The sequence below is a fragment of the Podarcis bocagei genome (genome assembly GCF_964188305.1).
Source record: "Podarcis bocagei genome assembly, chromosome: 1".
NCBI lineage: Eukaryota > Metazoa > Chordata > Lepidosauria > Squamata > Lacertidae > Podarcis > Podarcis bocagei.
This window is the reverse complement of record NC_138125.1, coordinates 9227980-9250271: the sequence shown is the minus strand read 5'-3', so window position 1 is coordinate 9250271 and position 22292 is coordinate 9227980. Positions and strand designations below refer to the sequence as shown.

At 41.0% G+C, this 22292-nt stretch overlaps 1 protein-coding gene across 2 annotated transcripts in view; it reads right to left on the bottom strand.

The window, feature by feature from the left end:
- The window catches only part of PPM1A (protein phosphatase, Mg2+/Mn2+ dependent 1A), a 36843-nt gene extending 14758 nt beyond the window's left edge, over nucleotides 1-22085 (bottom strand). The window contains exons 1-3 of one of the 2 annotated variants that reach the window (XM_081193670.1): nucleotides 21509-22085; nucleotides 2926-3779; nucleotides 1794-1911 (exon numbers count right to left, since the gene is read on the bottom strand). In XM_081193670.1, the coding sequence (XP_081049796.1) occupies nucleotides 1794-1911; nucleotides 2926-3759 (952 nt within the window). In that variant the 5' untranslated portion in view covers nucleotides 3760-3779; nucleotides 21509-22085. The remainder of the gene's footprint in view (nucleotides 1-1793; nucleotides 1912-2925; nucleotides 3780-21508) is intronic. The other variant, XM_081193671.1, reaches the window with a different exon arrangement.
- Between the last annotated feature and the right edge of the window lie 207 nt (nucleotides 22086-22292).

Sequence of the window (22292 nt, the reverse complement as noted above, 5' to 3'; positions counted from 1 at the left end):
AAGGTCAAGTTTCATTTATGAACATGGATTTTGTTACACACACACACTCATCAGTGAAGTGGTTTCAGTCATATGGGATGATATCAAAGTGCATACAAAGTGCTTCCACACTTATAGATGAGGACAGATGATTTTCCTTTCTTGCTGTAGCTCCTCCTATCTATCAAATACTGCTTGGATGCCCAAACCTTCCTAAGCAGCTTTTCAGGAGGGGCAAAGAGCTGCAGTAGAACAAGCTTTTTTTTTTTTTGCAAAATTCTGGTGCAGTTTTGCCACACTTTGCTTTGGTTCCCAAGGATGAAAAAGTGTGGACAAACAAGAAAACACAAGTATTATTTTCTAATGCCTCTTCTCATTTAATCTATTAAATATTGATGAACATCTTACTAGGTCATTACAAACGTAACATTCCTTGCCCCAAGTTACCTTCTGAATACTACATACGCCACAATTTGTAACATTCATGGAAAGTGACTCCAAAACATGAGGATCAGTGGCCACTAACTGCAATTCTCCCAGTGTAAAGAGAATGTGCTATAATAGGAGCATAATAAAATTACATCACTACCACTACTGAGGATTTGAATAAAACTTTCAAGAGTTCAAAGTGCTTAACATTCATAATCTTGCTGTATTTCTTACAACCACCCCAAAATATTGTTCAATATTATGATCCCTCTAGTTAAAATGTAAGGGAAAGGGGGTTAAGAGCAGTAAGTTCATGGCCAAAATGAGATTGAATCAGAGACTTCCTAATATGTAGCTCAGTCTCTTAGGTACTACATGACACCAACTCTCAGTAAACAAGCCATTGAATCAACTCAAGATGACAATATATTAAATAAACAACAATTATGTTCAGGACAGTTAAGCGTCTACAGAATAAAAAAATAAAGTGCAAGAGATTTTTTAAAACTCATTAATATGGCAGGCGTAAAAATATTTCATGTTAGTGCATGGGACTTACGACTTCAGAGCCTTTAAGGTGTAATCACCTTATGTTTCGGTCCATTACACTATATTATTATTATTATTATTATTATTATTATTATTATTATTATTATTATTATTACCACCACCATGATCAAATTTATTGGTCACTTTTTTGCCACAGGCACTCAGCAAATTCAGTTTTTTAAAATCTAATTTTTACTTAACTCAACATTCACAATAAAATGGTTTCTTTATTTTGGAAATAAACATATATTACAACTTATAGTTTCAATACATACTTACTAAGTCCTGTTGAACATACTGGAACATCTAAGGAAACATGCACAGGATTGCACTGCACATGTTCAAAGGCACTATAATACAGTGTGAAACACCTTTCAAATTCATGCTTTAAACCAGAACCACTTTTGAACCATATGGCACAAAATTATATGAAACGCAAAATACCAGATTAAATTATCTATGACAGTACTGGTTTCAAATTTACTATTACACAAGCATAACAGATATTAATAAACTATTAATTTAAATTTGATCGTATTATGATGGTTAACTGTCTTCTCAGCAACCAGGATCAAAAATTGCTTACAGTCTAGAATTATTGCTGGCAAAATAAATGTTATACTCAAATCTTTCTCCAGTGTAAGAAGAATTGTCAAGGACACCTATTTTGACAGGACATACTACACATATCCAAAAAGGCAAGAAAAGAACCTTTTTGTGAGGTGTAATGCTGAATGGCACTTAAGAATTTAAGAAAACGCTTATAGATGCTTAGGACTTAGCTGTTGGGCATTTGTTTAGAAATAAAATTACTTATTTTTTTTTAAATGAGCCACCTTCTACTCTGCTTTCCAGGAACTTGTCCAGCTCTGCTTCTCTCTTCACTGCCTCTGGTAATACCTTTGGTGCATTTGGGAAACAGATCAATATCACACTCATGTTGTCTCGGCTTCCCTGGAGTGGGAGGGGTGGAGAAAAAGAAAAGAGTTTGATGAAGTTCTATTTTCCAGCATAATATTCACACAAGTCTGACAACGTTCTTTACATTAATACAAGAAAATGCTAACGATCATAACTTTCACCAATTTCTTACTCCAACACTGAATGTAAGCAAGTATCCATTTGCTTCTATAACTCTTGTTCAACGAAGTCACTTTGTTCAAAGCTTACATGAGTTATTATGGCTCCCCTTTTGGCAAAATACAGATTGCAACTGCAATACTATTAACACAACAAAGCACAAGGAGTGATAATATTAAAGGCATAGTCTCCAACTTCTTGCATACTTTTTATGAAAGTGAAGGTTAATGAAACAAATGAGGAATGAGTAGTTTAGCTAACCTACAAAATAGAAGAGGAAACAGTTTTTCAATAAAAGGCCTATTTGGCCTAAACTAGATACAACAGCTGTTGCATGTATCTTTTGACCTGCTCCCACCAAACCTCCATGATACTAATTTTAAGAAAAGTGTGGTGGTGGAGAAATATTAGTAAGTAAAGTTAGAGCTGATGTCCAATTTGGCTATGTGAGATCATTAGCTTAAAATAATTTACCAATGCACATGTTTTTCTCCAAAGAATGTAGAAAGCTGCCTTATATAATCAGATGATTGGTCCATCTAGCCTAGTACTGTTCACACTGACTGGCAGCAGCTTTCCAGGTTTTCAGACAGGAGTCTTTTCCAGCCCTACCTGGAGATGCTGAGGATTGAGCCTTGGACCTCTGGATTGCAAAATGTTAACTGCCAATGAACTACAGTCTTTTCCCTACATACAAAATCCAGCAACCTAGTAGCAAAGCAAGTTAGATTTAAGCATGTGTGTTCAATATTGGTCCCAGGGAGTCAAAAGCCAGCTAAAATTGTGATTGACAAGGTACCACTTTCAACATCAGCCATATCCATCGTTTGCCAACACTACAACTAATAATACACATTTCAATATATCCTACATAAAACTTCTGGCTACCTTATACAAGCAGGTGTCGACTATCTCATTGCAAACTCTTTCAAGGTCATCAGTGACTTCAAGCCTTGATCTGACAAATTCACACAGCTCTTCATTTCCCATAACATCCCAGATGCCATCACAGGCCAGTATGATGAACTGATCATCATCTTCTGATCTCTCAATTTCATAAACTTCAGGCTCAGGTGAGACAAGCTGCTCTGTAGGGCCTTTCCCATGGACACATTTGTAATCAAAGTCTCCAAGTGCTCTAGACACAGCGAGGGAGCCATTCACACGCTGAATCATGACTGAACCACCTGCATTCTGTATACGTTCCTTCTCCAGTGGATTATTTGGTTTGTGATCTTGCGTAAAGAAATAAACCTTTCTGTTTCTACAAAGTAATCCTCTAGAATCTCCACAGTTGATAAAATAAGTGTGCTGAGGAGAAATGAGGACTCCCACAGCTGTTGACCCGCTTCTGTCCGCACCATGCTTCTTCTCAGAAAGTAGCCTCATTTGTTCATCAATTTGCAGAAAACCTGTTCTGATTCCTGTCTTTACACTCTCCACGGATGGGGAAGCTCCACGGCCTTTAAAATCATGATTGCTTGTGATGTGATCTAATAAATGCTCGCAGCAGTATTTGGCAACTTGGGATCCAGCGTGTCCATCATACACAGCAAAAAAAGACCACCCGTCAAGTCCATTTGGTAAGCCAATTACAGCTGTATGCGCATCCTCCATCTCAACTCGCCAACCTTGCATGCTACTTAGCCCATAACGTAGTCCATTGCCCTGCCCTTGGGCATTGTGCTTCTCCATCTTTGGCTTATCTAAAAATGCTCCCATGATGTCTTGTCCTTTAAGATCTGCAGAGACAAAAAGATCTGCTGTTAAGCTATTTTTAAGACAGTTAGAAGTTTAATCATATGCTGAACATGTTGCTTAAAGAAAACACGAACCTGAACTGCAGTGCTTACTGTACAAAACAGACAGAATATGTTTACTTAACGGGGAGCTGAACTGTTCAGCTTATGGCTTTGTGAACTTCACTCTTGGGAATAGCTTGTGTATTATTATAAATATTTAAATTGTTACTATGCAAGAGAATGGCTTGCACTTTATTAATGTGGCTTTTATCAAAACATCTGCAGTAAGTGTAAATAAATCAAACCACAGCTCAGACTCTTAAGAAATAAACAAAGCTCAGTGGATTCTTGGTTGCACTGTACCGTAATATTTTCAGTCACCCATTTGTATACCAACACACCAAACCCAGATTTAACTAGATCCATCTTGTCATGCACTTGGCCAGTAGCCGTCATGGAAGCTACCTGGAATGGAACATCCCCAACTGGAAAGCAAAGAGTGGGTGTTTGTGGGTGTGGGTGTGTGTATATATACACACACACACACACACACACACACACACACACACACACACACACACCTCCCTTGATCTGGACACTATACTTTCTGTTGATGCAACCTAGAATAGCATTAGCTTTTATTGCTGTTGCTTCACACTGTTGACTCATGTTGAACTTGTGGTTTACTAAGAACCCCTAGACCCTTTTCACATGTAAGCCAGGTATCCCTCATCTTCTATTTGTGCAGCTGGTTATTCCTGCCTAATTTGTACTGCTACATCAACAACTGATGTGCTCCGATGGGAAAATAAGAGGACAAAATTGACTGAACTGGACTATGGACATAGTTGTGACAGAAGACTGTAAATCATACTTGCATCTGCTTAGCAACATTAATTTTTAGGTTTTTGTGGGTTTTGTTTGAAAGAGCACAGCTTGTATTAATCACAACAGGTAAATGGTAATGGCACACTCTTCCAGTATATTATACATCTTTAAGTGATGTTTTCCTTCGTAGATTCTCATTGTTTATTCTACCTGAACCCATTTTAGAAACAAAATCTGTATTCATGCCATAATTACTGAAGACGAATAGTTATTGAAGAAGTTTTCCAAAGAAATCTTACATCTATTTAAAAAAGAATGTATCTTATTCTTAACACATAAAGAAGTCTTTAAGCAATCATACAAATTCCACATTATATACAACACCCTAAAGTGATATAGTGAAATTAAAGTATCCAACTATGTTTCAGTCATCTGTAAATGGGGACGTGCATACAATTTCAACTAATAACTGTACTGGATTGCTTTGAAGCCTCTAAAATATTCTGAGTAAAGTTCACACCTTTTAGAAAAGTAAGAGTTTCGTACAAGATGGCAAAATCTGTAGCTCTCCCCTCAGAAAAAAAAAAAAACCTGAATGCAATGCATCAAATATTCAATCAACCAGGCTGCCAAACATCTGCAAAACCACAATATACAGTACACTGCATTCAGCCTTAAGATCATATGTTGTGCATGCCTGGCATGGCATGATCTCCCACACAGTGGAATATGAATGATCTTTGGATTTAACCGTTCTATATAGATTTCAGGCCAGTTGTCTACACAATTAGGAAGTAACCCTGCTTCCTGGACAGAGGTAAGAACCAGAAGAATAATTGGCCACAGACCTGGGTTCGGGGATGAGAACATAGAAGAGCCCTGCTGGAGCCGAGCAAAGGCCTGTCTAGTCCAGCATTCTATTCTCACAGTGGCTAACCAGCTGTGTATGTAAAGCCTTCATTGCAACAGGAAACACTGGCTGTAGCACAGTGAGGGTCATTAAGGGGCACTATGGTCATAAAGATGGAAGAACAGGAAATAGAAGAGAGAGAGATGAAGCAGAAATCTCTGGGGACAACAGGCTTAGACAGGGGAAAGAACAAGTACAAGAGCAGGAAATGCTGCCTGAATATGCTGTTTCATGTGTCTTTTTTATTATTACTCCTGCATTAGATAGCAGAGTGATTCTATTTGAAGAATCTTTTGTAAGCAGCTTTGAAGAGCTTCTCAGGGCTATAAAGCAGGATGTAACTATTCTGAATAATGAATATATATAATAACAGCAAAATACATATGACTCTTAAGACCTGAATTTATCTATTCTGAATTGTGGAGCAAAAAAGTATGTAATTGCTCACAGACTGTTGAAGAATTATTTATTATTATTATTATTATTATTATTATTATTATTATTATTATTATACCCCACCCATCTGGCTGGGTAAAAGATTTTTGATAGGTTCTTATCAAGACCCCTTTCTTTTATACCCCTCTCCTTTTTAAGGAGTCAGAAAACATATTTTTAATCTCTAAGAACCAAGCCTAGACAAGGCTGATAGAGCATCAGAAATTGCAGAATTTTGGAGATGCACAAGCCACCAAGCCTAGCACTTCACTGTCCAGAGACAAGACTGCAACTTCCAAGCAAATCATTCCCTCAGTATTCCCTCATATCAACTCTTTCTCATACCCAAGATTGAAACATGGCTCCATAACTAGATATTGTATATCATAATAGCCAGGAACATGAGCTGTGAACAGTCTCAGTTGAATTATCACCTACCTTAGAAAAGTTTTAAGCATTACCAAAATATGAGAAGAGCAATGAATACTGAAAGAAACCATATAAACATTCATAAAACCACAAAGCACAAAGGGAAATCTTATAAAAATATGCCTCAATCCCTTATTAGCTAATATATTTATCTGTCTTTTAGCTAAACAAATATGTTGAAACTGTCATTGCATTGCCGTTCACTTCCTTCCCAAAAGGCTAAAGTGGTTATCATATGAATGCAATTCCTCCAAATATAAGGGCTGGGATGCAGGTCAAATAATACAGTGGTACCTCGGGTTAAGTACTTAATTTGTTCCGGAGGTCCGTTCTTAACCTCAAACTGTTCTTAACCTGAAGACCACTTTAGCTAATGGGGGCCTCCTGCTGCCGCTGCTGCACGATTTCTGTTCTCATCCTGAAGCAAAGTTCTTAACCCGAGGTACTATTTCTGGGTTAGCGTAGTCTGTAACCTGAAGCGTCTGTACCCTGAAGCGTCTGTAACCCGAGGTACCACTGTACATGAAGTCAGGAATGCATACATGGCAGTCTCCTTTTATATCATCATGGCATTATTCAAGAACGAAGGCCTTGTGCTTCACAGACCTGCAAGACTCAGGGAGAAAGTCAGGTCTGTGCATACACAAGCCCACACACTCCTCATTTTGCAACAGGCATCCTGCAGTCCTTGGGTGAATATGCTCTGCTCCCCTGCCCCAAATCAATTACATGTCCTAGTTTCTCCTATGGGTTACACGCTGTACTTACATGTATCCTTACGCATGATCATGAGGTTCAAGTGGAAACATGAAGCAAACACATAAATGGTCAACACAATGGCACAATTCACTTGTTTCCAGGAGTCACAACTACAACCAAGTCCAACGCATATATTTTATGAAAGAGGGGCTTCCATCTGATCTGGTATGGTGTTCCAGAAAAGAATGATGTCATCTAGAGATTTATTTATTTGTAGGATTTTCTCTAACACTTCAATAAATATTTCTAGTTTACAGGAGATGAGTTAGTTGCTGCACTCCTCAGGGTGACTATTCTCCAGTCTTGGGGCCAAAAATATTTGAATTAGCAAAATATGGTTTACACTTGCCATGCAAACGAAGTGTGTAAACAAGAATCTGACCTGGTCTGCAGGGCAAACAAACCACACCTTGCTGTTCAGATTTAACAGAAAACTATGATTTCCTACAAACCAAGAAGCAGCAAATGAAGTGGAACATTGAGGAGTATTCTTTTGTGTGAGCAGAGGGCCTGTTCCAATTAACACAAGGATGGGAATCTTTCCTCCTGGGATGGCTGCATCCATTCAGGCATAAAATGTGTCAGGGGCCACATACCAGTGATGAAAGGGAGTGCCACTCCGCAGCCACACACCCCATTCCATCAAGTCATGCTCACATGCAAGCACACCCATTCATTCATTCTCTTTCACACATACCATCTATTCAATTCACACACAGGCCCCTCACTACAATTTGCACTGAGAAATAGGCTCCTATTTGTTCCAATGGATCCCCACCCCCCACCCCCAACAAGCAGGGGGTTGATCCAGATAGAAACGTTTTCTGGGGGAGTGTAAGAGGGACTTCTATCTTTTGCCCCTTGCTATGGCACAATGTAATCCAACATGGTCCCAACATTCACTCCAATGGATCATTTCTTGACAAAGCAAATTGCAAATACCAATCCTGATCAAAGCCACATCAAGGTGCATAGAGTTAAAGACCCACTACATCCCCATGCCAGAGTCCCAATCCAAATTGGCCCACTGTGCTCAGTATTTGCTACTTTTCTGTTGCTGGTTGAGGATGAAAAAAGAGCAGTAGGGATCTCAAGGAGCGTAACCACTGTCAGGCACTATACATACTGTCTCCACAGAATATTGCTTTTAACTTCAACAATATTTTTTCATAGGTTTTTGAACTTTGTGTATCTAATAGATTGTATAGTAGTGATCCCTTACTATCATGTTTTGTTACATATTGGGGTCAGTGATTCTGCATGCAAGTTAGTCTGAACATTATATATTATCACCAGCTAAACCGGGGCGGCCCAACTTTTCATACCAAGTGGTTGCAAAAGCTCTTCGGCATGGAACCTGGAGGCTGCACACAACTTGTTTTTCTGGGGGGACGCCAAAATCTGACGTTCCCCCCCCAAGCCCTCACGCTGCCTTCCGAAGTATAGCTACGGTAACTGAAATGCCGTTCTTTGGGAATGATGTGCAAGGCTCTGGCAGGTTCTTAAGAGCCCTCCAACCTCCTTACAAAAGCTGGAAAAGTGCTAACTAGCCTTTGGAGAGGTAGGAGGACTCTAGGACCCTGTCAAAGCTTCCATGCCTCCTTCTCAAAGCCCAGAACCTCACTTACCCACAAGGCTTTGGGATAACAGCACAGGGGCTGAGGGTCAAATGTTGCTGAGGGCCACCAAAAAGGCCTTGAGGGCTGCATGTGGACCTTGGGCCACGAGTTGAACCACCCACGGCTAAACTATGACTGTCGCCTACTGCCTGCCCACAGGCAACCACCATATTACTCTTAATATTTCGAGTATATGTGGAATAGTACCAGAGTATATGGGGGCTTGCAGACAGACTGCTTGCCTTAGGAGGCTTACATTAAAAATATTTATTGTGGGGAAGATAGCAAAGAAACGGAAAAGAGAAACAAGGTTCAGAAGGGATGATATGAACAATGGAGTTATTCAATATTTTTAAGACTCAAAAGAGTTTATAAACTTATCTTGATACATGTTGCAACAAAATTATGTGGTGATTTCAGAGTGTTTATATGGATTGTTTGTATTTGTATATAATGATATTCACTACTTTAGTATTTTATAGAAGTAGGCCGTAAAGTTAAAACTGCTTTCACGAAATTAGTCTTAAACAAGAACTTTAATTATATGCAAGGAATGTTTGACCTGTGTAGGGTGGGCTAATCTTTTATGTGCAGACTAGTAACTTTTTTGCCAAGGTGATTTGCAGGGCTAGGGTAAGTCAAACGCATCATACTATCCACAAGTCACCTATAGTTCCTGCTCAACTTGACCAAATAGAAATGATATATTAAAGTGCATCACCTCTAATTATCATCAGTACTATCATGAAAATGCATCTCATTCTACTGTTGTGGTAGCAAGGTGGACTAAGTGCTTTGGGTCTATGTTCTCAGATCAAAGAACTCCTGTTCCGCATATCAGAATAATACTGACTTTCCCAGCAGTTGCCTTTCAGCTAAGAAATGTACACCAAGTTCTTCACAAGAAAGTGCATATGTACTCTTCCAAAACAATTTACTGCTTATTTCTGGGTAAATGCCAAACAAGTGGGTACATGAATGACATGAATGAGAAATACTTTCTGGATATACAGCAGTGGGAAAAGCTTTCAAAGTAGCAGAGTGTGTTTTCAGAAACCATGTTTCCCCCATGACAAACCACATAACGTTTCCAAAGTTAACATCTGTTTGTTTATGACAACAGTTCACATGCTCTTTTAATGTAGTGCTAATGATGTCAGCGCTCAGCATTTCGACTCATACACAAATCTCCAGAAATTATTCCAGAGAGCAGGCCTCTTGAATACAGAAAAGTAACTATGTTTTGCTAATTTATTAGCACTCTCATGATGGATAAAGTACCCAACAAGTACCACCAACGGTATTGAAATGTATATGACAGAGACCCAAATATTTTCAGTGTTGCACACCATGCTATAAAGTGAAGTGATGACAAACTGTTATAAAGGGTATAGCAATGACTGCATGCATGCTTTCTGGAGGCACCCAACATCAAAAGCATAAATATAGCCCTCTAAAAGCATACTAAGACAGGAAAGCGTAGGAATAGATTGTCAATGTCATCACAGTACAAGATCAACAGGATGTCTTAACAACTTTGTTCAAGTGCAAAAGTGTAAATATATAATAAACATCTAGATAAGTGGCAATAAAGTGGCAAAAATTAGATTGTGAACTAGCTAGTAAGTTCTGAAAACTCAAATGTCAGTTGACTATCTGAAGCAAACTTATATATTCTGGGTATGTGGTAGTCATGTTTGTAGCCTCTCAAGGAGCAGATATGCATCTCGGGGATACTTCTGGATCCGTTACTATCGCTTGAGACTTAGGTGGCCTTGGTGGCATGGAGTGCCTTCCATCAGCTTCAACTGGTGGCCCAGCGGCACCCCTATCTGGACAGGAAAGCCTAACTTCTATCGTCTATGCTCTGGTAACCTCTAGGTTAGATTACTGCAATGTGTTATACGTGGGGCTGCCTCTAATCACGGGTTGGAAACTAGGTGGTGCAAAATTCAGTTGCCAAGCTGCTCACCAGGGCAAGTCAAGTCGAACATATAACATCAATTCTGGCCCAACTGCATTGGCTGCCAATTAGTGACAATTAGTTTCTGGGCCCAATTCAGATTGCTGGTTTTCACCTTTGTTGTTGTTTTAGTCGTTTAGTCGTGTCCGACTCTTTGTGACCCCATGGACCAGAGCACGCCAGGTTTTGACCTATAAAGCCTTAAATGGCTGAGGACCACAATACCTCAAAGACTGCCTCTTCCAATTTGAACCAACCTGGACACTGTGATCATCATCTGAGGCCCTCCTTCACGAGGTGATGAGGGTGGCAACATGAGAGCCGGTCTTTTTTGCGGTGGCTCCCTGCTTGTGGAAGCCTCTCCCCAGGGAGGCTTGCTTGACATTTTCATTATGTATATTTAGGCGCTAGGCAAAAATGAACTTTTAAATTGTAAACCACTCTGTGATCCGCAGATGAAGGGTGGCACAGAAATTTAGTGAGTAGGTAAGTAGCCTCCCTAGCCTCCAGGAGTGGGGATGGTAGAAATTAATTGATTGATTGACTGACTGACAGTCTGTGTTGGGAAACATGTCCTGATGCTCTATAGATTTTTAAAAAGCAAGGGCTCCAATGTTTTCTTCCTACCTCAAGCATGGTAAATCCAAGCCATTCACCTTAGGATAGGGGGAACTTAACGTATTCTTCCCAAAGTTCTGGTGGTTTCCTGCCTCTTAGAATGGAAGAATAGTGCTTCCTGCCCTGACATTATCATGTTCTCATACCACTTACAGAGTCCTGCATGCTTTCCTAACTGCAGCCCCTTTCCCCCTTTGCTTACAAATAGAAGGGACTTGAATTATGAAGTAACATACCTACTCCCACCAAGGTGCCTAGCAAAGGAATAGAATTTAAATGTGTACAGATACAGATACCAGGGATAAACAAGTGAAGAAGGCCTTCTCTTCTGGATATACACTTCTTCAAGTTTGGATATACACTTCTTCAAGTTCTCTTCAACATTGTGTTGTTTGCTATCTGCATCATAAGGCCTGCTGTCAATTTTAGATCGTCCACCCACTGCAAGAGTGGCCATCACCTAGATTTTTTAAAAATTGTATGGTCTGCACAGTAGCACTCCTATGTTTCATCAGCCTGAGAAATCTTTCAGCACATGTCCTGCAGATGTGCCTTTTAACTTCAGACTTTTATGATTGCTTTTTGTACTAAGCATAATCTTCAACCTGCTCTATTTCTCTAACTTGTCTTAGCTTAAAATAAAAAAATTCCTTCCAGTAGCGCCTTAAAGACCAACTAAGTTAGTTCTTAGTATGAGCTTTCGTGTGCATGCACACTTCTTCAGATACACTGTCTTAGCTTAATTCATCTTCAGTCCTACCATTTTAATTCTTAATTTAGTTCCGTTAATTTAGTGGACACCGGTCCCGCCCCTGGGGCAGATCGGACTGAACCCAAGGGGGCGCTAAGTTGTTGTTTTTTTCCTGAAAAGGGGGTGGTAGGCCAAATAAGTTTGGGAACCTCTGGTTTAGTTCTTCCTGGATTTATTTTAGCTATTATGACTGTATCATCAACATATCGTAGATCCTCTGTTAACATTAATTCCCCTTTCTGGCCAATAAAGCTTTTAAAACACATCTTTCAAGGCAAGAGTAAATTAGCTCAGGTGATAAGTTATCTCCTTGTCTTATGCCTCTTTTCAAATGTACTGGATTGGTATTTATATGGAGATGATAAGTTGCTGCTGCCTTGTCTGCTATTTCTTGTAGTATCTGGTTGCAACTGATATCAATTCTGTAATTTTGTAATGGCCACTGTAATGCCCAGGTTTCAATAGTATCAAAGCCTTTGTCCTAGTCAATGAATCCAAACATATATAGGTATAGTCGTCACATTTTTCTATCAACATTTTCATGGTTAATAGATTATCTGCTGTAGAATATGCTGCCAAACTCAGTGTTCAAAACTCCCATTGCTCTAGGCCAGGCATAGGCAAACTTGGCCCTCCAGACGTTTTGGGACTATAACTCCCATCATCCCTGACCACTGGTCCTGTTAGCTAGGGATGATGGGAGTTGTAGTCCCAAAACATCTGGAGGGCCGAGTTTGGGGGTGCCTGTTCTAGACATGTTTTGCGACAGGGAATTTCATTAGCATGAGCAGTTTCTGAGCTCTGGGCACAGTACTGCGCCTAAGATTTCAGATTTAAACTGCAGAGTAGAAGAAAAGAAGGACCTTTTTCTGCCTCCCTACTTCTAGCTACTCTTTGAATACTGGAGAAGAGACCCTCTTAAGAATATTAGGGGGGTGAGCAGGGGAAGGACAAGACCATGTGAAAAATGAACATAATAATTAGCTGCAGTTCATTCATTTTCAGCTTTGCATTCTTGTTATTTAAAAAAATGCCTAGACATTCTGTAGTTGGGCCCATAACCTAGGTTTAAGGTGCCATTTAGCTCCTAGCTTTCATACTTCAGTTTCTAACACTGCTTTCACTAGAGCAGGAGTAAGAAACCTTCCAGATGTACTTAGACTCGCAACTCCATTTAGTCCCAGCCAACTTGGTCAATCATCAGAAGATGGTGGGAGTTACTGCCTAGCAACATCTGGAGGGCTATAGGTTTCCCATCCCTACATTGGAGTTTAGAGCAGCTAGTTCATCCAATAAGATATTAATCTATGTTAAGACATTTTTAAACAAAATGCTGACATCACATTACTGGTCATGATATAAACAAATCGTGTCTTCTGTCGTAGAGTTCAGTTTTCTAGTCTAGTAGTTTGTTGTTTTTGGCGGGGGGGGGGGAATTACCTTGAAACAAATATAACATTCTGATATAAATGTGAATCACTGTGTTTTGTAGTTATTGACCCAGAAAGGCATATAATACCAGTCTTTTGTGTACTTAAGTCAGTGCAACTTCTCACATGTGTAACAGTTAAAATATGTGCAGCAATACTTGGATGAAAGCCAAAGCTGCTTATGTAAAAGCATGAAAACACATTTGCTGAGTTTTGCAAAGCAAACATAAAGGAGATAAAGAAGTAATATATTACTATACCTAGCTTGGCTCAATCTTATCCAACTGAGGAAAGTTTCATAGACTCGTAGAATTGTAGAGATGGAAGGGACCCTTATCCAATCCAACCCAATGCAAAGCAAGAACCTCAACTAAAGCATCCATGACAGATGGCCATCCAATCTCTGCTTTAAAACCTCCAGTGTTGATATTTGATATTTAACTAAATTGTAGGTGCTGACAGATACTCAAATTCATTTTAATTTATACTACCTTTTTATTTAGACAACATTTCAATTTCAAACTGATCTTATAACCACAAGGAGGTACTTTTGTTCAATGTTTATTAAACTAGCGTTCTCTGTTCCAAGGAATCTTTTATCTGTTCATATTTGACACCACATTTCATTTCCAAAGTATGTTTTGAATACTAGCCTTTGTAAAAATTCAGATGCAAAGCAAAGTATAGGCTCAAGGAATCAGGAGGAATAAATGGGAGATGTGGGGAGGAAAAACGATCAGCATTAAAGGCAAAGACCAAAGATGGAGGATGTGTCCCTAGTTTGCAGTCAAAGTTCGAGTGATATTTCTGATTGACTGCTTTAAGGGGTCAGGGAAATCCTTTTTGGGTGAAGCAGGGCTCAAGCTGGCAAGTCTTCTCTCATGTCTGGGTTAAAGCTACAGCTACTGATTACCTTGGGATGCTCAGGTGCCCTTTAGACGTAGCAATGTGGTTAGCTACTTTCCCATGAAGTGATCCCAAATGGATGGGATAATGCAACCATATACTAATGATAGGGCTAATCATTGAGTCTTCACCACAGCACTGAATTCCAAGACCCACATGATAAGCCACACTGCCATATCACTCAGACACAGCTCCTAGATACCATGTCACCTAAAGGAGAAACAGCCCCAGATACTCTATGTAGACTTGAAATACAGACAAAAGCTTACTAAAATTCAAAAGCAAGCACCAATTACCGAAAAGAACAAAGGCTGTGGGATCCACCTGCTTTTCACAAATGTGCTACTTAAGTTATCAGTGTTATACTGTCTTGCTTAATTTTAGTATTCCAGAAACAGAAATATGAGAGGTCTGACCTTATGACTATTTTGCTAAACAATTAGGATCACTGTACTGGCATCAAGAAACAAATGCTTTAATTCATTGGGATAATGAACATACCCAGGACATCAGGTCATGCAACTGGGTGAGAAACAATGATCATCATTAACATGTTGCTTTCTAAGCAGTAGTACCGACTAAATAGGAGTGGCAGATAAAACTGATGGAATGAGCGGATTGAATAATAGAAGCAGGAAAATGAATTAAAATGAAATTATAGGGGGAATTTAAAGGGGGATTGAGCTTTTTGAATATGCAGTTAGATAAAGAAAACTAAAATGAACCATGGAAAAAGGGGAACGGAAGTAACGAAATGCTCTTATGTAATCTGTTGTTTGTTGTAAAAGAGAAAATGATAAATAAAATACTATTTGAAATATTGCTTTCTAGCCATCATGGAGCCAGCTACATCAAAAGAAACCTAAGTTGTTATAGGTGTCAGTACCCACTCAGAATGGCATAACAAAGCACAAAACAGACATACAACCCTACTTACCTCCCACACAGCACACTGTGGTAGCTACAGCAGCACACCATTATTGCAAGTTTTTACATCAAGAAAGCTCAATTTAAGTGGTGTTTCCCCCCCAAAAAAACCTGAACAATGCAATGCATGCAACACCACCCCAAAAAGTACCCACAACTGCCTTTTCTTATGAAAGCTGCCACCCTATTTTTACCTGTCCCAGTGAAGTTCACCTTAGTTCATATGTATAGGTTTGCACTGTAAAGCAGGAAACATTTCTGTACTGCATTCTTTGCTGCCAAAGCTGTGTCCAAAGCAGTGAACATATAAAAATAATTAGTGTGATTACATCAGTAAAATAATTTAAAACACCATCAACAGCAATTAAAAAAGTTTTAAAAAAGGATCCACAACAGCATCCATAATGTGAGCCACTGTGGTATACACCAGAGAACTGGACTTTGGTTACGAGTGTTTTAGGTTCATATCCCTACTCAGATAAGAAATTTCCTGGGTGACCTTAAATTATCTCTCAGCCTAACATATCTCATATCTCATTGGCCTAACATATCTCATTGGCCAGATATAAGATCTTATTTATTATTTAAAGTACATTGTTTGGACTCAATATGAGGCAGCTCACAAAAGATCCAAAACACACAAAAAATTACAAAAGAAAATATTAATAACTAAAACAGCAGCAGAAATAGACATCCAATCACTAGTTAGCACTAAATAGCCTTCCGAAGGTCAAAGACTTTAAACCAACCATTAAAACACCAGAGAATGGTCAAAGACACTGCCCAGAGATAAAGATGTCAGGCCATCACCTTTATAAAAAAACCTGAAGCCTTTCTGCTGGGGATGGTTGGAGGGGAAATAAAAAAGGAAGACCAAGCACTCTTTCAGTATGCGACAGTGGCTGCCAGAACTCTAATAGCGCAGAATTGGAAGACAACAAGAATCCCAACTATAAATGAATGGCAATCTAAACTATTTGACTATTTAGAATTGGCAAAAATGACACAGAAAATAAGAAATCAAAAAGATATAAAGTTTAATAAAGATTGGAATAAATTCATGGCGTACATGGAAACAGAGGTTAAAAAAACTTAAATATCACAGTAGGCGTGATATAACACTTGTGATGAAAAAAATTCTCTTTAGGAAAAGAAACTGCAGATAGAAAAAATTATATAATACATTCCGAAACCGAGATGAAGGGAAGTCAGTAAATGTTATGTGTTATGTTACCAATGTATGTGAATGTGTTGTGTATGTCCTTTTGTCTGTATGGTGTTATAAAATGAATTAAAACCAATTAAAAAAAAAAAAGATGTCAGGCCATCACACTAAAGCAAGAAGCTGCGACAAAAGTGATGATGATGCCAAAGCTAGATAAGACCGTGACTATGTAAGGGCTTCTTAAAGCAACCAACGCTTTGAACTCTGTCCAGATTTAGGCAACCAATGAAGCTGAGCCAAAGTAAGAGCAAAACACTCTACGCAGCTTGCTCTTCACTGCATTCTGCAACAGCTTCCAGAGTAACATTTTACAGTTTGCATGTTTAAAATTGTTTTTCAAAAATTAATTATTTGGGATATATCAAATGAACAGAGGAAGCTTATAGAGAGTCTAATAACTGGTGCATCTAGTACAGTACTATCTACAGGTGGCAGTTCTTTGAAGTCTGAGGAATAAGGTCTTTGCCAGACCTGCCACCTAAGCATTTTAATAGGAGAAGCCAGGGACCAGGTGGAGGGTCTTCTACATATGACTCATCTGCCCTACCCACAAAATGAGGCCTTTCTAAAGATTTATAATGTAGTTTCATAGCATTTAACCAACTTTGGTTTTCTAATATAAATCTATTAGAATTTTATAGAAATATAATCTCAAACCTGACAAATAGTCTACTAAGATTACTGATTACTAGACTGATGAAGGTACTGAAGTAAATCTAAAATTCTGAGCTCAGTCACTAATCCCCACAAAAAGTAGAAAGTGGACTTGGACCAGATTAGGATCCCAGTTCTATACTTCCTCGCTCTACTGGTCAAACTCCTTCCCTCCAATGCAGCACGATTCCCAATCTTGATACAGAACTGCTTGCAGCAGGCATCCCCAACCTGCAGCCCTCCAGATGTTTTGCCCTACAACTCCCATGATCCCTAGCTAACAGGACTAGTGGTCAGGGATGATGGGAATTGTAGTCCAAAACATCTGGAGGGCCAAATGTTGGGGATGCCTGGCTTACAGGTTAGTGGTTTCCACATTAAGGAACATTTGAACCACTTCCCTCACTTTCCTCTAATCATTTGTTGAACCTGCTATCACATATATATTGCGTTACACCAGAATGAACAATGACCTACCTCACAGGACTGTTGAGAGTAGATGTGAAATTAGCCACTCTCCTAGAACAAGTAATTCATTCTAGACAAGTAGTTAACCGGATCTATGGGCCATTTGGATATATACCAGCTAAGAAAAGATAACAATTCTCAGGAAATGGATTCTAGACCACAAAATATTACATTATAATTAATTTGTTTTAAGGTGTAAAAAAAGGGGAGGTGCTGCAACCGACTAACATAGTGACCCCTCTAGGACTTTTTACCATGACACATGTACACACAGATGGGTAGACTCACTGTTAAACTTTGAACTAATCTGAAGGCTAGTGGAGAAGATGAATGAGGACAAAGCCCAAAGAATGAATAAAAATGAGCGCCATTAGAGCAGCGTTTCTCCAACTTGGGTCTCCAGCTGTTGTTGAACAACTCCTATCATCCCTGACCACTGGTCCTGCTAGCTGGGGATGATGGGAGTTGTGATCCATCAACAGCTTGAGACCCAAATTTGAGAAACACTGCACTAGACCTGAAAAAGAGGAGTCCCCACAGCAGTGCCACGATGTGGCTTTCAATATAGTCACTATCTTAGTTCCTCAACCACAAAATGGAAAGATTTTTCTAACGCAGGTAGTTCCTTAAGCGCACTAGAGAATGTGAGGACTCTTTGTAGTAAAATGTGGGGTGGAATTCTATGCAGTGCTAAATGGAGTATGTGTCTAGGGAACAAGTACACTTGTGCAACGGGACTTTCTTCTCTATCCTCCCCCTGTGCACCTCCTAAAGCTGTTCTGGGGGTTCTGCCAACCCTCCAGAGCAGGCTTAGAAGGCATAAGGGGAGGAGAGGGGAGATAGTTCTGCTGCAGGACTGGACCTTGTTCCACAAACACAACAATTTAGCCCAAGACAATTATCACTTAATCCTTAATATAGTATATGGAAGAGAAGTCAGTAGGATTTGATTGCCATACAGTTGCTTTATAACAGGGAGTGAAAAGCATATGAGCTTTCAAAGGCTCTCACAGGGGTTCCGGCAATAAGCCCAGCTGCAGTGGGTGGAAAGTGGTATGATGAGAGTTCTTAAACTATTTTGCCATGTTTAGTATTAGTCTCTAGCTGTCATCTGCATGTATAAATATTCCACCCATCTGGCTCTTGAAAGAAAGCAGAGCCCCAGAGGAAGATTACCTGGCTACGCTATATCCTCACATATTCCCTATATTCTGCCAAACTGTGCTTCTAAGCACAGTACTCATTTCTACTATTTACACAGCTTTATAAAGGGAAAGGAAATCTGACAGCTCAACTACTTCCATTAGGGCTCTTCTGAGGAGTGAAATCTTACCTTCACTCTTAGGGACTGACAACGCCTTCAACAGCACAAGCACTGCAGCACTGTCTGCAGACTAAGGGAAAATATGCTAGGTCACATTTTTAAACATCATTATAACAGTAGTAATTGAAGAGAGTCTTTTCAACTTCTTTTTCAACCTGAGAACTCAAAACGCATGTGAGGAAAATGTGTGTCTACTAGGTCATGGTAATAAGCAGTGCTTTTTTCTGGGGGGACGCAGGGGTATGCATACCCCTAAACATTTTGTGAATCTAAGTTTGGCCTCATTGAGGGGTAGTATTTCAATATGAGTAGAAAAATGAGTACCCCTAAGCATTTTTTTAGAGAAAAAGCACTGGTAATAAGAAACTGTTCTCTCCATGTTCCAATATAGATACCTGCTTTAACAAAACACATGTTTGCAGTGATTCCTCAATAAGCTGAAGAGATTCAATTCTTGTTTGTGAGGAAATCACATACTCTAACTAGTACATCATAAGATAGACAATCATCACACTGAAGTAACTAAGCAACTTGCTGTTTTCTACAACAAAATCTGAATCCTAAACCCAAAATCTGTGTTTTAAAAATTATCCCCTTTTATAGAATTATAAAACAATCTGTATTTTAAACTACAAGCACCAGAAATGTGTATTATTATCAAATTACTTAAACGCAAGACTGCATAATGGATCCAAAACTTAACAACCAAGTCACAGCTTTTGTGGCTCCCCCCCCCCCTTTATAGCTAAGAAATGTCTCATGAAATCTGGGGTGAGAAGGCTAAGCAAAATTTACACTGATCAGGAGTTGGGCTTCTGTGCCATATATAACTTTATGCCCCTCCCCAACTACTAAAAGCAGAACACAACAAATATATGCAAACCTGCTTGTGTTGCATAATGCGCGCGCACACACAGAGGCTACAGAATTCATAGTTGCTTAGTGCAGAATCTGGAATATTTTTAGCATGAAATAGACAGAGCCAAAATCATAACATGCGCCATAAATAACTATAGCATCACTGTTCTGTTAAAAAAAAAAATTGCAGACTTTAAAAAAATAAATTACCTTTTGCATTTCAATGGGCAATAGTACAGCCCTCTGAAAACAGCATCTCACACCCACTTCCACTATTCAAAGTATCACAAGAAGCGGCACATTTACATAACCCTTTTTTGTTTGGGTTCATTTCCCTTTCCCACACCTTTTTTTTTCTTCTAAAAGAGACAGCAATAGCTGTGTGTGTAGGAAGGCAATCACCGAGGCAGACTACTTCATAAATATTGCACATCTGAAAGTATATACCTAGCAAAGTGGATGATGCAGCAGGGTGGGGCACTTTATAAATAGACTCATTTATTAATGGTTCTCTGTGAATGATAGCAGAATGCTTTGCAGGAGGAGGAGAATGTGTGCTTATAACCATTATTAATAAATCCTGGCAGACAGCAAGCTTTTTCGCCCACCACCATCCCTCCAGGGGAAGATACAGACATCCAGCTACGTCATCACCGGATTGGGTTGGCATGAACAATGAACACAGAGGAATCAAATCCCAAACATTTGGCCGCCTTCTACACACACACACACACACACACACACCTAAAACCTTTCTCTCCGTTTCAGATTGCGGTGCTAAATAAATAAGTTCTGCCAAAATCAAAGAGTCTTCTTCCCTCCCACAAGGAAACACGTAAAGACTTGCCTGTCAGATTTAGTGCCCTGTATATACTAAAGGCTCAGCATATTAGGGTGTTTAAAATAAACTGAAGAAAAGAGCATGATTTTTGCTTAGGAATAACAGAATCAGAGTTGGAAGGGCCTCCGAGGGCCACCTAGTCCAACCCCCTGCAATGCAGGAATCTTCAGCCCAACCTGGGGCTCGAAACAACGACTCAGAGAGCAAGAGTCTCTTTGCACTAGGAACTGTCTTACTTTTAAGGCCTCCCATTTCACACCCACCCACATACATACATATACCAGTAAGGAAAAGTGGGGGTGGAATTAACTCGCCAACACCAGGAACTGAAGGCATTTAAGTCTTTCTCAGCTACCCTGGTTCCTTTCCCCCTCTGCTGCCGCCCTTCCCCCCACTCCCAAGCCCCCGTGCAGGATTTCCGACTGTAAGCTCCTAGGGGCAGATCCGTGCACGGAAACATCCAATTCCCAGAGCCAGTTTGCCACCGTCTCTGCCCCACCCCCAGCAGCTCGTGTTTTAAAATGCCAGCTGCTGGCGGCGGGGGGGGGGGCGGGTCCGGGTCCGCCGGATCTTTTGAGGAGGATTACAACACAGAGAGACGCCTCATCTTCGACGACACGCAGGCCGGGCGCCTCCTCGCCCTTCCTCCCCACTGGCTTCCAGGCCCAAGATCCAGGCGGCGGCGGTGGCGGCCTCCTCCTCCTGCTACTGGGCCTTTCTCTCTCTCCCTCCACCCAGGCGCACCCGAGGCCTCCCCTCAGCCACCCTCGGGGCCTCCACTTACCCTACGGGAGAGGGGGCTCTGAGTGGGCGCTCCGAAGCGGCGCAGGGAGGAGGCCTGGGCCAGACCGGGCCGAGCCGGCGAAAGCGGCCTCTCTCGCCTCAGTTCATTCAGACGGGGCGAGACGATGGCGGCGGTGGCGACTGCGGCGAAGGCAGCCGCGGCCGCTGTTTGTGCTGCTGCTGCTGCTCCTCCTGGCTGGCCCTAGCGGGGAGCCGAGCGCTCATCTCGCCCGGCCTCCCCGTCGCCCACCCCTCCCCTCCCGCGGGTCTCCCCTCTTCCCCTCGCGGCAACGGCGCCTCACGCGCTTCCCCGTCCGCACCCCACCAGCACCCGCCTCAACTCCGCTTCAATTCCCTCAGGCGGGCGGGCAACCGAAGCAAGCGAGCAAGCAAGCAAAGGGTCGCGCACGCGCAAAGAGAACCACCCAGCGCGCGAGGGAGAGGGGAGGAGGACGACGTAAGCGCGGAGCGGAGAAGACGCCGAAAGCGCGAGCTCGCCTCGCCACACCGCGCGTGCGCGGGGTGAGTCGGCTGTATAACAAGGCAGGGGAGGCACGCCCGCGAGAGGGAGAGAGAGGGAAAGGAACTCTCCCGCCGGCCTCCTATGCCTGGCCTGCGTACGTGCCGTGCGTGCGTGCACGCGCAGTTGTCTCTACCCCCCTCCCCTACTAAACACGCAAGCACGCACGCCGGCTCGAGCTTGCGCTCCCTGAGCGGCCAATGGGCGCGCGATTTCTAGCCTTTTGCCCCGCCTCTCCCCTCCGTCCGTCGAACCCCAAGCCCGC